The 16405-nt window shown below is 49.0% G+C and overlaps 2 protein-coding genes across 3 annotated transcripts in view; one reads left to right on the top strand and one right to left on the bottom strand.

Annotated features, from left to right (window-relative positions):
• The first annotated feature begins 137 nt into the window (after window positions 1–137).
• CUNH16orf86 (chromosome unknown C16orf86 homolog) lies at window positions 138–7850 on the top strand. Of its 2 annotated transcripts, XM_050143418.1 has the most exons (4): window positions 138–221; window positions 438–658; window positions 1063–1244; window positions 1341–7850. In XM_050143418.1, the coding sequence occupies exons 1-4, from the start codon at window positions 138–140 to the stop codon at window positions 1748–1750; spliced, it is 897 nt and encodes a 298-aa protein (XP_049999375.1). In that variant the 3' UTR covers window positions 1751–7850. The 2 variants fall into 2 exon arrangements, with proteins under 2 accessions (XP_049999375.1, XP_049999376.1); XM_050143419.1 differs by having other exon boundaries at window positions 1063–7850.
• Window positions 7851–7992: 142 nt separating this feature from the next.
• The window catches only part of Gfod2 (Gfo/Idh/MocA-like oxidoreductase domain containing 2), a 38146-nt gene continuing 29733 nt past the window's right edge, over window positions 7993–16405 (bottom strand). The window contains exon 3 of the mRNA XM_050143412.1: window positions 7993–9476. Coding sequence (XP_049999369.1) covers window positions 8578–9476 — 899 coding nt within the window. The 3' untranslated portion in view covers window positions 7993–8577. The remainder of the gene's footprint in view (window positions 9477–16405) is intronic.

Below are 16405 nucleotides of genomic sequence, written 5' to 3'. Positions count from 1 at the left end.
CATATGAGAAGCTAGTGAAGGTCTCGGATCTCAGCAGGATCCTCATCTGCCAACACTGAGTACACCAGTTCAACCCCCCTCTGAGCCCGCCGTCTTCTCCTAGCAACCGTCAAGGGAAGCACTGAGTTCGCACAGCCATGGCCTCAGCAGGGGCCCAGAGGCATCCTGAAGCCCAGAATGGGGAGGCAGTAGGCTTAGCCCAGGTTGCAGAGATCCCTGAGGTGACTCAGGCTTTTGAAGCTCGGGAGGTGGAGTGGTAGGGCAGGAAAGGTGGGACTCTAGGCGACCCAACTCCCTAACTGCCAGGCCAAGCCCTGCATGTAGAGGGGTCTGAGCTGGTAGCCTTCATGTCATATTTTGTGGCGAATATTGGACTTTGAATGACTGATTCCCTACAATACTTTGCCTGGCCATTGGCTGCTATGTGTGTCTTCTAGTGTCCAGGACCAGGAGAAAAGTGTCTGGTGCCAGCACGGGAGACCTGCAGACCCCCAGGTGAAGACAAGTGTTCAGTAGGACACAGCTTTGAGCTGGAGCTCCAGGAGGAAGGAATAAACCGAGGAGAGGAAGGACTCAATCCAGGGGTGGAAGCAGGAGAGGAGAGAGGACCCAAGCCTGCATCGTCCATCGTGAGGCCCAGTCATGGAACCAAGAGAAAGCCCATCAAGTGAGGGGCTTTCAGAGGGAAGGAGTTGCCGGGCTGGGGAGGGGGGTTTTATACCCCGATAGTCCTAAATCCTGATACCTTTGAGGCAGAAATCTTTTGTCTTCTGCTGCTACCTCTAACTCCCAACTAGAACCTTCTATTTCTCTAGAACAGGAGTCTAAGAGGCAAAGAAAAAGATTTGAAGCATTCAGGTTTTGTAGGAAACTGTTACAAGAGTGTTGGGTCTCTACTGGGCTTGGGGCTTCACTGACCAAGAAAGGGGCAGCTAACTAGTCCTGGCATTGGTGGGCAGGCAGGGCTAGGATCCAAAGACTGAAGCCTACCTCTGTCAGGCCTCTTGTCCCAGGCTTGGCTACCACAGCCCTCCCAGGGCCAAGCTACCATGCTCAACCTAGGGCTGAAGCTGAACTGCCACCCGGGATGCTGCTGCAGAAGGAGGAGCCAGAGGGCAGCCACAGTGAGTCTACACTGCCTGCTAAACAGCACAAGAAAGCCAAGAAGCGCAAGAGCGTAGGGGCTCTTGTGCCCCCAGCTGTAGCCAGTACATCTGCACCCACGGAGACGCTGGGACTGGAGAGTGAGTGGACTCCCTGGGGTTACCCTTCTTTGTCTTCTCGGACTGACATGGGCCCACCCGGCGCTCCAGTCTTTGCCCTGCCTTGGGTTCTTGCAGGAAAAGCCCAGCGCCTGCGGCCACTGTACCAATATATCAACTATTGCAACCCCGAGCTGAATCAGGCAGGGGACAGCGAAGGAGAGCCAGAGGTGGAGCCCCAGTCGGAGTTAGCCCCGGCTCCTGAGAAGGCAGGTGTGGAACAGCTGCACTTGCGGGCCTTGGTGCCCGTGGCAGGTGAGCTGGGCTTAGGCCTCGCTTTACCCTGCCCTAACGCATTAGTGCCTCTCACACACACCCTTCCTTCTCTAGGGCAGGAGGTTGGAGGGGAGCCTGGGGGGTTGTCCAGTCTGAGGGTGAGTAGCAGCCTCAAGGCTGAGGTGGATAAGACAACCCAAGTGGATATTGACAAGATGTTGAGTGTCTGTGCTGCCCCTCTTGTGCCCCCGCTTTCCCCTCAGTACAAGTGACATGTCTCTACCCTGGGCCTAAACTAGGGCTGTGAGCTCAGGCCTGGGCCGACAGGTGGAGGGAGGAATTTAGTCATTTTTATCTATACTTGGAATTTATCTGTACTTGGAAATTTGGATTTGCTGAAAATAAACATTTCCCATCTTGAAGACTGATTCCTCAAATACGATGTCTGAATTGGGGGAAAGGCTGGGGAGAAGGGAGGAGGGTTCACCTGTGCAGCGTTTGCCTGATGGGTCATCTGGATCAGCTGGAACATGGACAAGTGTGTCAGGGTGGGTGACGGGTGTTGTGTGATGAAAATTTTCCTGGAGAGACACGCACACTTACTCACCCCAGACTGGGAGCCCAGGACAGACCCAAGAACAGATACCACCAAAGCCCAACTTGGTGAACCAATGAATTTTATTGGGGTTACTTACAGGTATATGGGTGAGGGGTTTACTATGGGAACAGAAATGCCTCAAAGGCAGTTGCATCACCAAAGCCCACCCCAGCATGGGAACTGGGAGCATGTCACACAGCCTGGAGGTGGTTCAACATGTTAATGTCCCTTCCAGGTGCTTCAGGCGTTTGGGGGATTTCTGCTTTTTCCAGGTCTCTGGTCTGTCTAGTTTCGAAGTCCTCTAAAAGGCACCGCAGCTCCTTCCCTATGAGAGAGACTAGGGTAGGGAAGGGCTTAGTGAATCTGGTCAGTTTCAGGAACTTCCTGAAGCTGTTTTGAGTTGTTTACCTTCCTGCTTAAGGAGCCTCCTCCAGAATGGAGTGTTTCCATATCAGAGGAAAGTGTTACACACAGAGGTAGGTAGGCACGGTGCCCAGTCTTTGTACTCTGCTGTGAGGGAGAGGAATTTGGGAACAGTGTTGGATCCTGTTGCCTGTCTCTTGAGGGCCTACATTTGTCCTTACTTCAAGAGGATCAAATCTGGAATCTCACTCTGAGGTGGCAAAGTTCATTTGTCTGTCCCAAGACAAAAAAAAAAAAAAAAAAAAAGTTTACTACTAACCAGGTGTGGTGGTGCATACCTGTGGCTGGGGACCTGGGCTTAGGCCTTGCTCTGCCCTTGAATTTGGGAGGTAGAGGCAGGCAGATTAAGAGTTAAAGGTTAGCCTCATTTGCATAGCGAATTCAAGGCCAGGGTATACTACAGGAAACCCTATTTTTAAAAAAAGAAAGGAGGGGAGGTGGGGGGGGGGGATGACAGGCATGTTTAATCCCAGCAGATCTCTGTCAGTTCAAGGTCAGCCTGGTCTACAAGGCAAGTTCTAGCACAGCCAGGGCTACACAGAGAAACCCTCTCTCAAAAACAGTAAAGGAAAAAAAAAGTTAAGAGAAGCCAAACTTGGTGATGCACACCTTTAACCCCAGGACTCGAGGTAGAGAAGAGGGAATTTCTGAGTTTGAGGCCAGCCTGGTCTACAGAGTAGTTCCAGGAGCCAGAGCTACACAGAAAGACCCTATCTTCAAAAACCAAAACAAGAAAGAAAGAAAAGGGGGGAGAGGGACTGGAGCGATGGCTCTTGGTAAAAGCACTTACTGCTTTTGCAGGGGACCAGGTTCAGTTCCCAGCACTCACACAGCACCTACTCCTGTCCCAGGATCTGACACCTCTTCTGGCCTCTGCCTGTACCAGGCACACACTCTAGTGTACAGACATGCATGCAGGCAAAACACTCATATGCATTAAATACTTTTTTAAAGGCTCCCATTCATTGTCACAGAGCAAGCAGACTACACTTTGCCCACTACTGGTCCCTGGTGATGGGTGGTGGGGACAGTGAAGGCCCTGTCACTGGATGACTGCTGCCTCTGGAAGGGCAGATGAGTGAGCCATGTTGGGGAGACTTCCTGCGTGCCCTTCAAACGCTTCAGATACGGGGCTTCCACATTAAATGCTTTTCTTCCTGTATCAAGCTAAGATCCTGGTGTCACTTCTGACTCTATTTCTACAAGTGAATCTATCTAAATTGAGAGGTCGGAACATGGGCCTGGGTCTCAGAAGTCTCCAGGTAGGTGGCTCAAAAGTTCCCCCTGCCTGTGGTCTCTGGTGTTACAGATACATGTAATAATCCTGCTGCACACAGCCTGCATCCTTGATGATGCCACTGTCCCTGTCGCATCTTGCTCTTCTTACTCAGCCGCTTTGACACTTACTGGCTGTGTGTATGTTCCATGTTCCTGATCAACCAGACCTTGTACTGCTTTCATTCTGCACATGGGGCTTTCTCTGCCTAAGATGCCTTTGTTCCTTCATCCTTCTACCTGGCTAGTGCATACATACCACATACATCACACATGCACACATATACACATACCACACATGCATAAACATACATATATACCACACACATCACATACATACATACCACACACATAGATGAATACATACCACACACACCATATACATACATATATACTACACACATCCTCTTTCACTGAGTCAGGAAGCACCAGTGTTGCCCTGAATTTGCGGCATTTTTATACCGTGAATTGTGTATCTTCACTAGACTGTGCACCCCTAGATCACATGTCATTGGGTCACACCTACCTAGGGACTCCCATCAAAGGCCTCAAGGAGGCTACAGAGATGACAGGTATGAAAAGGAACAGCTAAAGCCATCTCGAGTCCACAGTCTCATGCAGGGCCTCTAGAATAAGGGCCCAGCGTGGTCACTGGATGTGGATGAGGCGGGCAGGTGCAGGTGACAGCAGATGGAAGGGCCCAGTCTCCTAGCACCGCTCTCGGCTGCTCCCTCAGTCGGGAGGCTGCCTAGATGCTTTCTGGCCCACAGCAAGGTCGCTGGCAAGCCATCTCCCCATCTGCCTATAGTAATGACTCCAGCACCTCAGGTGATACTGTCCACAGGGGCCACACAGAATCTTGCCCACAGAGAGGAGATGATCACTGATGATTAAGTATGTTGCAGAGCTAGGTAACTGAGTGTGACCTCATTATGACTGAGGAAGTGATGCGTGCAGAGATGGGGTCTGTCCAGTCCTGCCGGGAGTTCTACACCATCTGCGACAGGACCTGAGCATATGAAGTATTTGCTCTTTGTCTGCAGAGCTGGAAACGCAGAGATCGAGTATGGAGAAGAAAGTTAATGTTTCCTGAGGCCTAGACCGGCAGGCTTGATTAGGAGGGTGCATGCTGGAAGTCGAAGCAGCAATGAACTGTTATGTTCTCGTGCTCATGTAGGAACAGAGATTGGGGGGGATGACGGGGACACACGGGGACAAGTGATGCCAAGACAGCGGTTCCTGGAGAAAAGGCTTTCAGGCCTGGGGTAACTCGAGGACAAAGCTGTCCCGGTGTGAGAGATGTCAAGCCACATGGAAAGGCTGTTCCGTGTGGTGGCTGGACAGGTATGAGGTGATGAAGAAGAGAAACAAACAGGAGTCCTTACCATGGTAGGGAGGAGTTACGTGTCAACAAAGAGTTACACTCTACTGTGGCCTAAAGACTACATCTAAGAGAGTTACATGGTGGGAGGGAGCTGAGCCCTGCTGGGGCCTAGACTGAGGATATTTTCAAAAGGCGTGTTGTCTCTTGGACTTTTACTTACTCTTTATGCCAAGAACTATCTTGGCTGCCTTGAGAAATAGTTCCAGGAGAGCTGCCTTGTCCTGATGCTTCTGTAAACCTGCTTGTTTGTTTGTTTTTGTTTTTTCAAGACAGGGTTTCTCTGTGTAGCCCTAGCTGTCCTGGAACTCGATCTGTAGACTAGGTGGGCCTCAAACTCAGAGATCCACCTGCTTCTGCAAGTGCTGGGATTAAACATGCTGGTTTTTAAAAATTAGAAGTCTAATCACGCAAACTAAAATGTAAAGCCCCCCAATCAGGGCAATGCCCAGAGGTGATTCTGAACATAGAGCCAACAGGAACTCTGTGGATTAGCTTGAGTTATCATCAGCCGATACAATAAAGTTGAGTTCTCCAACTTTCGAGTGCAGACTGGTGGTGTCTTGGGTGGGGATGTCTGCTCCTCGCACAGCCTGACACTGTGGAGAAACTGTTTATGAAGCAAAGAACAAGGACTAGTGAGATGGTCGGGGAGGCAGGAAGCGGGTGTCATGTCTCAGTAAGCACAAAGCATAGAGTTTTATTGAAGATCAATTCTGGAAGTTCTATCTGGTTGGAGTATCAAAGGGGAGAGCTAACACAGAAAGAACTTTTATTTAAAAATATAGTCCTGAAGCCGTAGTGGCGCACGCCTTTAATCCCAGCACTTGGGAGGCAGAAGCAGGCGGGATCTCTGTGAGTTCGAGACCAGCCTGGTCTACAAGAGCTAGTTCCAGGACAGGCTCCAAAACCACAGAGAAACCCTGTCTCGAAAAAAACAAACAAACAATATATAGATATAGATATATAGATATAGATATATAGTCCTGAGAGATGTTGCTGCCTCCTTCCAGGAGGGGGCGCTGCAGGACAGGCCTGGAACTTTATTAGGCTCAGTCACCCCTGGGCTCTCACCCACAAGTATCTGGGCCTTAAGGCTCAACTCATCCCTTTCCCAGTGACTGGAAATTCTGTGCCAGAGGGATGGAGAGGTGTCAGGAATCTGGATCCAGGCTCTGAGAGGTGCTCTCAAAGTCCTGCCTCATGACCACGCGTCACCTGCTCACTACTGGGAGTCTTTCTCCAAAGTTCTCTGACCTGAGCACTGCTCTGGGTGAGCAAAAAGGCTCTCTCACAAATACATCTTTGGACTTCTTGGCCATTCTCAAACTGAGGCGGGAACCTGTCATCTTTTTGATTTTTTTTCAAGACAGGGTTTTTCTGTGTAATATTTCTGGCTGTCCTGGAACTTGCTTTGTAGACCAGGCTGGCCTCAAACTCACAGAGATGCTGGAATTAAAGGTGTGCACCACTGCCTGAATGGGACCTTGGCACCTTAGTAAGACACACAGGGACAGCTGGAGCTGAGCGGAATGTTCTAGAGACAGGTACTATACAGTGCCTTTCTAGTTCAGGCCAGGCCGAATCCTGCTGCAGAGGGGTCAATGCCTAGGCGTCTGGGAGAAGTACAGGAATAAGGTGGTTTAAGGTCAGAAGCTGGAGTCCTTATCAAGTAACTGCTTCTTTGTGCCTTCTACTCTAAATGGATTTTGAGAAAGGTTCTTGCTCTGTAGCCTTCGCTGACCTGGAATTCTTATATAGGCCAGGCTTGCCTTGAACTTGCAGTGAGCCAGCCTCCTGCTTCTGCATCCCAAACACTAGGATTACAGATGTACGGCACCGTGTCCAGCCCTGATGAACACATAAACAGTGCCTTTCTGAATGGCTTAGAGATTGAATGAAGTGGGTTACTCTGGGGGACCAGAACACCAATGGCACATCAACCTTATTCAACCTCCTAAGGACAGTGTTTGAAATCAGGACACTGCAGGGAACAGGCCTGATAATCCCTACAAGTGATGCCAAGAGGAAGAGGAAGGCCTCCCCAGGGCTTTTGGCAAGGAGCCCAGGATATGAAAGAGGAAGACTGGAGAAGGAACAGAGTTCAGAGAGGCTTCGCAAACCAGCGATTGGCCAAGAAGACAAAGGGGCAGATTTTTCTTCCCCTTCAAGACCCCACCCAGCTCAGGCCTTTCTCTGTCTGCAACAGCTAGTCAATAGGCTAGTGACTAGCCAGCTGACTCAGGCAGTACCAGTTAAACCTGCTCCAAAGGGTGGCACAGGCCCCTTCTTCCTTAAACTCCTCCCCGAGGGCTGTCCTGGAGCCACACCACAGCTTCAGGAACAGAAGTCTGGGGCTGGAGATGGCCCGGCAGTTAAAACTGCCTTCACAGAGGACCCAGGTTCAGTTCCCAGCATCCACATCCGCTAACTCACTATTTCCTGCTCCAGGAAATCTGATGCCATCTGCTGGACTCTTTGGGCACCTGCATACATGTGTACATGCACACAGACAGACACACACACACACACAAATAAATAACAAATCTAAAAAACAACAAAAAGAAAAGGAATCTTTCATGACCTCCCGTCTAGGGCCCAGGCTCTCCTCCCATCTTCCTGAAATGGCAGGCTTGGCAGAAGGCTGACAGGAAGCCTCAGGCCCTGTCTACTAAGGATATCTGGAGAACTTCTGGGATTCGGCCATGAGCTGAGCCATTAGCTCAGAGCTGCAGTGTAGTCCATGAGAAAAGGGAAAACAACCAATCTACAGCAAGAAACAAGCTTTCCATTATTAAGGAAACCCAACCCCAAACAAACGACCACACACCATGATGTCACATTTTTTCTGACTGATTTACTGACATTTCTCAGATGTTGTACAGTTCTCCTTTGTCTCTGCTCTGCCAAGTCAGGGCCCTCCTCCCCATGTATAACACAGAAATCTCCTTTTCTGTGGGAAGAGCCTGCCTGGGGGCTGGAAGGGTCTCATCACATGGGAGGGTGGGTGAAGATCCCTAAGGGATGACCTGTTGCCCTCACCAGTCCTGAGACGCCCCAGTCTAAGACAGGCACAGCTTCCTGCCATCTCCCCTTAGGACTCAGCCAGGCTAGTTCCTTTTATTGGGCTCTCTCATCCTGTCAGACCACAAGTCAGGCTGAGCAGCCCACAGAGGGATCCTCTGCTGCCCCTGCTCTCTGTAGAACCACCTGCATACACGGCTAGCCTGAGAGCACTGGCCACCCTGCAAGTCTGAGGAGTCAAGAACGGACGGATGGGCTTTTTCCTGGGCCACCTTCAACCAGCTCCTAGCCCCGGCCCTCGTTGATTTATTAAACAAAAGACACTGTCTGCTATAGCCAGTCCCAGCTCCCAGTCCCTCCCTGGTCTCTCTGCCCTGTGGGAGGAAGGATGCGTAGGCTCACAGGTTGTTCCGCTGAAGTGCTTCACATAGGTTCTGGTTGGCATCTGGCTCCTCGGTCAGCATCTCCACAGTCTCCCACTCCCCAGATCGGCTCGACCTTTTAATGGCATCTACCACACTCTGCATATATAGTCCATCCTCAAATGAGGCAGCCATAGAGACCGGGGTGCGGTCCCAGGTACGGCGATCCCCTTGGCCCTGGAAGGACTGGCGTAAGGCCTGCACCATATAGACCATACCTTTCAAGTAGAGCAGTGGGACATCCTGGAGACCCTGCTCCGGGAGCCCCGCACCCACAGTCAGCGAGTCTCTCACCAGCAGTTCCTCCTGTGCGGCCGAGTTCTTCTGCCCATAGAGGTCAGCTCCCCGGGCAACAAGACGCCCTGCTGAGCCCACAACCATGACTTCATGTACAAAGGCACCTGGCATGTTGAAGTTGAGCGTCACTGTGCTGCACACACCCCCACCCATGAGCATCTGGAAGAAACAGAAGTCATCGCTGGTGACGTGCCGGATGCCGCGGATGGTGGCGTTCTGCCGCACAAAGGTCTTGAGGAGCCCATGCACCTTCTCAGCTTTCTGGCCAGTCAGGTGGGTCAACAGGTCCACAATGTAGGTGCCCATGGTGTGCAGGCCCCCGCCACCCATGAGCTCATCACATATCCAGCCATAGCTGGGGCTGAGCAGGCTCCCAGAGTAGATGCGGGCGTCGCAGATCATCACTGCACCCACGTAGTGCTCCGCGATCAGCTGCTTCATGCGCACGAAAGCAGGCAAGAAGCGCAGCACGTTCCCCACCAGGCTCATCAGCTGTGGGTAGTAGCGAGACGCTGTCACCATCCGGAAGGCGTCCACTGATGTCGCTGCTTTCTCACACACCACATTCTTCCCGATGCCTGTGAATAAAAGACAACGGGAAATCCTCAAACTGTCAAAGATTTGCCTTGTAGGGGGCTGGAGAGATGGCTCAGCGGTTGAGAGCACTGCCTACTGTTCCAGAGGTCCTGAGTTCAATTCCCAGCAACCACATGGTGACACATAACCATCTGTAGTAAGATCTGGTGTCCTCTTCTGGCCTGCAGAACACTGTATACATAATGAATAAATAAATCTTAAAAAAAAAAGATTTGCCTTGTAGGGAGAAAAAAAATCTTTTTTTGGGAGGGGAACACAAGTTTTTCCATGTAGCTTTGATTGTCCTGGAATTCGTTCTGTAGACCAGGCTGGCCTCCAACTCAAAGATCTGCTGCCTCTGCCTCCCAGGTGCTGGAGCAACGGCGTGCACTAACACAACACAGTTTTATTTCTCAAGTCTGACAAGATGGGATGGAGACAAGAGGAGCTGGAGTTTAAGGCCAGCCTGGATTACATAAGAGTCAGCACACACACACACACACACACACACACACACGCGCGCGCGCGCGCGCGCGCGCACCTTTAGACGGCTCAGGAATGTCCCCTACAGAAACAGATGATCTGGAAGGAAGGAGATTTAGAACATACTGGAAAGGTCTCAGTGCCTGGGTTCTTTCACTGGAGTAGTAGTGGGTACTGGGGATGGTCAGGACCACGTGAGGCTTCACAGGGGAGTTAATGGGGTTAAGGGAACAGGGACGTAGGGCACACAGAGAGGGGGTGACATATGCTAAGACTTTAAGGCAGAGTAAGGCCAAGAGTTAGACTTGCTAGCACCCTGGCTGCATGTCAGGACATAGAACCAGATTACAAGCTATTTAAAGTGATATGGGAAAGTAGATGGACAACAGGCACCACTCACTCCCGAGATATTCAAGGTAAGATCCAAATTGGGGCTAGCTCAAAGTCCCTAGCTCAAAGCTTCCCCATCTGGGTTTCCTGAGTGAAAAATCACTGTAGGCACCTCATATGTACCATTTTCAAAAATATTTTGTTTGTGTAGTGCATGAAAGTGTATATATTTGTATGCATGCGTGTGTCTGTACAGCTAGCCATAGAATGAATGCGTACAGAGGCCACACCTAAAACCAGGTGTCCACTTCTACCACTTTTCAGGTTTTTTTATACATAGTCTCTCTACATAGGTAGCTACAGCTGGCCTTGAACTCACTTTGTAGACCAGGTTGGCCTAGAACTCACAGAGAACCATCCCTCCCCCACTTGCCCCCCCACCCTCCTCCTCGCTTCTACCCTGAGTGCTGGAATTAAAGGCGTGTGCACTGCCAAGCTATCTGACTTGCAAACATCCTGTGGACTTGGTCTTCAAGCTGTGTCCAGAATCTAACCAGTTCTGTCACTGTCCCCATTCAGGTTATCACTGTTTTGTTTTGCTTGGATTGTAACAAAGGTCATTTCTTGGTAGATAAGCCACAAGACAAGAAGGTCAGGAGTTCAAGGCCAGTCTTGGCTACACACACACACACACACACACACACACACACACACACACAGAGCCAGCGTGAGGCCCTATCTCAAACAACCACTCCCCACTCCCAAAGTCACTTAATTGCTCTCTGCCCTGCTCTGGCAACCCTTTTGTTTTTTCACAGCATGACGGTCACAATTCTGTTCAAGCTTGTTACAGTATGACATTCTCCAAAGGTCCATGGTTGATCCCCAACACCTGGTGCTGCTGGGATCAGAAACCTTTGGCAGGAACTGGGGCCGCTGGAGGCCAGGTCTTTGAATGCGGCGCTGAGCTCCTGTTCTTTGCTTTGCTGCTGCTGCTGTCAGGTGCAGAGTTTTGCTCCTAAGCCGGGCACGGAGGCTCACAGCTGCAATCCCAGCAATCAGAGGTTCAAACAGGAAGATTATGAGCTTGAGGCCAGCCAAGGCTACATACACAGCGTGAGCCTGTCTCACACACAGGGCAGCCTTGTCCACCACATGCTCTTTGCCTTACTCTTCTGGATCACATGGATCCAGAGGCGATGAAGCTACTCCAAGGTTAAAAGGCTAAAACCACCAGCAAAGCAAACCTTTCCTTTTAAACTCAGAGATTCTCCTGCCGCGGCCTCCGAGGGTTGGGACTGGCAGGTGACATTCGCCTGGCCAGCCTGTCTTTTTAAGTTGTGGATCTCGAATATTTTGTTCCCGGAATGGAAATCTAACGTAACGTAAAACTTAGATGGATCAGAGTATCTCTCCCAGAAAAGTCTTCCAATGGAGTCACCTCTCATTCAGAATAAAAGTCAAAGTCCAACCACCAGGCATGACAGCATGTGCCTATAATTCCAGCACTTGGGAGGCGGGGATTTGCAGGCCTGCCTGGACTATACCAAAAGACTTCGTCCCAGAAAGAATTAGTGTAGTGTGAATTTTAATTGGTCTTAATAATAAAAACCTGGAGTCAGATATTAGGGGATGAAAGCTGGAAGTCAGAGAAGCAGAACAGCCAGCCACTAATTCTTACTGATATGGAATCCTCAGACTAAATGGGGTATCCTGTTTCTACAAGTCCTCAGACTGAATCTCCAGACTGAATGCGGTGAGTTCCTATCTCACAGACTACTCTAGCCAGGACCCCTTGCACTTTTCCATTGCACAGAGACTGGATAAGAAATGATACAGCTACCTCCTCCCAGTACTTGACAATTAACCCTAATTTTTCTTTTCAGGATCCCCTAAAGATAGAAAATGAATTACATATAACCTTCTGGAATCACCAAAATAAGATAGACAATGGAGTATTTTCTATGAATTTGTCAAACGCTAATGACTAGATATTGTTAATGTAAATATTGTCTGTATATATTGTATATAGCTATTATGCTTATATACATAGTTTTTCTTATATTAGCTATAACCTTTTATAAATTTTAGACAAAAAGGAGGAAATGTGTTGATATTTTGTTTGTGATCTAATAAAGCATGCCTGAAGATCAGAGTGTGGAGCTAGCCACTAGTTAGCCACAGAGGCCAGGCAGTGGTGGCTCACACCTTTAATTCCAGTATTCAGGAGTAATAGGCCTTTAATTTCAACACTAGGGAGGTGGAGACAGGAAGGGACTTGGCTGGGTGCAGAGAGGAATATAGGGTGGGAGGAGATAAGAACTGGCTAGTCTGCTTCTCTGATCTTCAGGCAAGCTTTATTTGTTAGATCACAAACAAAATCTCACCACAGATTAGGGCCGGGGAGATGGCTCAGTGGGGACTCGGGGAAGCCCTATGCAAGCCTGAGGACTTGAGTTCAATCCCAAGATTCTACAGTAGAAAGTCGTCCACTGAGCCCTACCACTGTACCTCCCTCTCGGTGTGCACACCTGCAACAGCTCCAGTGCTCATTCCCTCGGTCCCCGGCATGCTTGCTGAGTTCTTTTCTTCTTTCTCTCTTTCTTTCCTTTCTTTCTTTCTTCTTCTTTCTTCCTTTCTTTCTTTAAGATTTCTGTCACTTCCCCGCCGCCTCCCATTTCCCTTCCCCTCCCCCAACCAAGTCCCCCTCCCTCGTCAGCCCAAAGAGCCATCAGGGTTCCCTGCCCTGTGGGAAGTCCAAGGACCACCCACCTTGCTGAGTGTTTTCTGATGAGACCAAGGTGGGATGCAGATGACTTCAGGTGGTCACTGCAGGGCACAGCCTGTCCTGCTGCATGGATCCCGCCCCTCCCACAGGCCCAGCTGGGAAACTCCTTTAGTCGTCCTGCGCAAACACTGGCTACCATCAACCATAAATCTTGCAGAAAAAATGAAAGAAAGGAAGTATGAAAAAATGACTGATGTCTCCCATGATGGATGGGCCACAGCCAGCCAAATAGCAAGGAAGTGTCAACTACTAGTGGCAAGCTTAGACACTTCATAAAAAGCAACCTGCAGTCTGTCTGCCTCTCAGAGTTCTGGCTATCACTATGAAATGATAATCCACCTTACAGGGAAGATGTCTGCAGTAACTGAGGGAACCCAGGTAAGGCGTCTGGCTCAGCACAACCATCGGCGATTCGCGTTTACCAAATCGCTGGAGAGGCTGAATACAGCAGAATGGCTTCTTGAGACTCAAGACTTGAAGATTCACACAAATGCTCCGATTTCTAGGCAAATCGTTTCTGTGTTTAATGTTGAAAATGTCTCCTTCTTCTTGAGGAAGGGGGGGTTAAGATAGGGTCTTACTCTGTAAGCCAGCTACCCGCAAACTTACTCTATTATAATATCATATTAGCACTGTCACGAGGCCTCTCACAGAAAGAGAGGAGCTCTTTAGCAGCTCAGGCCTCACAACGGCCACGGCAGAGATGTTTTTGGCAATCCTGCCAGCTCCCTACTTCCTACACCTATCCCAGCCACCCTGACCCTCAAGATGTCCACAAAACATTTAGCATCAACACATATGCGGGTCTCAGGCCTGAGCTCTGGGGATGATGAACCAACCGTAGGGCTCTACTGAGGACACACGCACAACAGCACCCCACGGCGTCACTGTGTCACTGCAACTTAGGATGCCCTTCCACTTCCTGTCTCCAAACAACAGGCGTGGCAGGATGACATGAGTTAGCTCACTGTAACTACTGCTTCTGGAGGGTCCCTCCATTCGCGATTTCTGGATGAGGGGCAGGAGAATCACGACACTAGAAGTAACTGCATTTGGCTGTTACACACGTGGCTGATCAGTGAAGTACAACTAGGTTCTCAGCACAAAACCCCACAGAGAGCTGCAGTTCTGACCACTTGAACATGTGCTACAGACAGTTGTGAGCTGCCAAGTGGGTGCAGGGAACTGAATCCGGGTTCTCTGGAAGAGCAACTGGTGCTCTTAACCGCTGAGACGTCTCTTCAGCCTCCCCTCTTCCCCCGCCCAACCCACTTTCTTTTTTTAACTAAAAAGGTTTTATGGAGCTGGAGAGATGACTTAGTGGTTAGAAGCACTTGCTTCTCTTGTGGAGAACCTGAGTACAGTTCGTTCCCAGCACCTATCTGGTGGCTCCCAACTATCTCTAACTCCAGTTCCAGGGGATTTAACTCCTCTTCTGACCTCCTCAGACACCAGACAGGCATGAGGTTCTCATACATATATGCAGACAAACATACATACCCATAAAAGTAAATTTTTAAAAATAGTTACTTTTATTTTATGTTTATTGGTGTTTTCTTGTTTTGTTTTTAGACTAGATTTCTCTGTGTAGCTTTGGAGCTTGTCCTGGAACTTGTTCTGTAGGCCTAGATCTTCCTCTACTGCTCCTCATCTTATGCTTTGAGTTAGGGTCTCTCTGTCAAACACAAAGCTCACCCATGTCTAGCTAGCTAGAACTCACAGATATCTGCCTGCCTCTGCCTCCCGAGCGCCAGGATTAAAGGCATGCGCCACCACCGCCCGGCTGTTCATTGGTGTAAGGGTGTTAGCAGTCTTGGGACTTGAGTTATAGACAGCTGTGAACTGCCACGTAGGTGTTGGAAATTGAACCTGGGTCCTATGAAAGAGCAACCAGTATTCTCAACCACTGCCATCTTTCTAGCCCGTGTGTGTGTGTGTGTGTGTGTGTAAGACAAGGTTTCTCTATGTAGTCCAGGCTGTCGTGTGTGTGTGTGTGTGTGTGTGTGTGTGTGTGTGTGTGTGTAAGACAAGCTTTCTCTATGTAGTCCAGGCTGTCGTGTGTGTGTGTGTGTGTGTGTGTGTGTGTGTGTGTGTGTGTAAGACAAGGTTTCTCTATGTAGTCCAGGCTGTCATGGAACTCACTATGTAGACCAGGCTAGCCACAGAGATCTGCCAGTCTTTGACTTCTGGACACTGGAATTAAAGATGGGTGCCACCATACCCAGCCCAGGTACTAGAAATATGTATGAGCTTGCAAACCAGGAGAGCAGGCTCTCACTCTTGCCTATAGCCCATCTCCATTCTTTCCTGGCCACCAGCAATATGGACCACATGGACAGGAATGTAAATGTTGTATTTACCCAGTATGCCAGGTCCTGGGCCAAGCACTGGGGGAACACAGTATCAGTAAAGGATTTAACTTGAAAAGTTACACTTTGGGGGTTCATATGAGTATACGGTAAAAATGTGAACTGCATAGCAGGAATCTGGTCTGGGCTAAAAGGCTACGTAAGGAACTGGAGTTTTTATTTTTAAAGATTTAGTTATTTATTATGTATATGGTATTCTGTTTGCATGTCTGACTGCAAGCCAGAAGAGGGCACCAGATCTCATTACAGATGGTTGTGAGCCACCATGTGGTTGCTGGGAATTGAATTCAGGACCTCTGGAAGAGCAGCCAGTGTTCTTAACCACTGACTCATCTCTCTAGCCCAGAACTGGAGTTCTTGAGATTAAATTATCTGGGTCAGTGTGCTTAGAGAGTGATCTTTTGTTATTGTAATAGCTCATGAGAAAAGAATTAATAAACTTAATTCTTAAACTTAATTAATAAACTTTAATGTGTTATAAAATATATATAGACATACATGTATATATCTAATCTTAATTAGTTTTGTAAACTTTATTCCTGAGCAACAAAAACTCTTTTATTTTATTTTTATTTTTTTTTAAAAACTCTTTTAAACAACATAAACACACCAAAAGTAACCAGACCCAAAGTCTACATAACTCAGTGAATTTCTATATATTCTGAAGCTGTGGAGCTTCACATACACTTTCAGTATGGAATATGTTTTTGTGCACTTATCCATCACCAAATATGAAAAAATCCTTAGCAGAATTAGAACTAGAAAACAAATCCCTCCTTGTCCTCTTTCATAACTCAGTTGTGGAGCCGGCTGGATGGGATTCAGCGGCCATGGGAAAACGAGGCATGTGTCAAGAACAACTAACTGAGGATGCAGGGAGTGGACACAGACAGACGTACCCTAGGGGCTTACTGGCTGGCCAGTCTAGTTGAAATGGAGAACTCCTGGTTCAGGGTCTCAA

Source organism: Alexandromys fortis, unplaced genomic scaffold (genome assembly GCF_014885135.2).
Source record: "Alexandromys fortis isolate MF-2015 unplaced genomic scaffold, M_Fortis_MF-2015_v1.1 scaffold_1, whole genome shotgun sequence".
NCBI lineage: Eukaryota > Metazoa > Chordata > Mammalia > Rodentia > Cricetidae > Alexandromys > Alexandromys fortis.
Note: the sequence above shows the minus strand (reverse complement) of the source record. Positions and strands in the feature narration are given on the sequence as shown.

Coding starts and splice junctions, on each gene's coding strand:
- CUNH16orf86 (XM_050143419.1), top strand. CDS start 138: ATGGCCTCAGCAGGGGCCCAGAGGCATCCTGAAGCCCAGAATGGGGAG. Junction 222..437: donor AGGTTGCAGAGATCCCTGAG/GTGACTCAGGCT, acceptor TGTGTCTTCTAG/TGTCCAGGACCAGGAGAAAA. Junction 659..1,062: donor AGTCATGGAACCAAGAGAAA/GCCCATCAAGTG, acceptor TGCTCAACCTAG/GGCTGAAGCTGAACTGCCAC.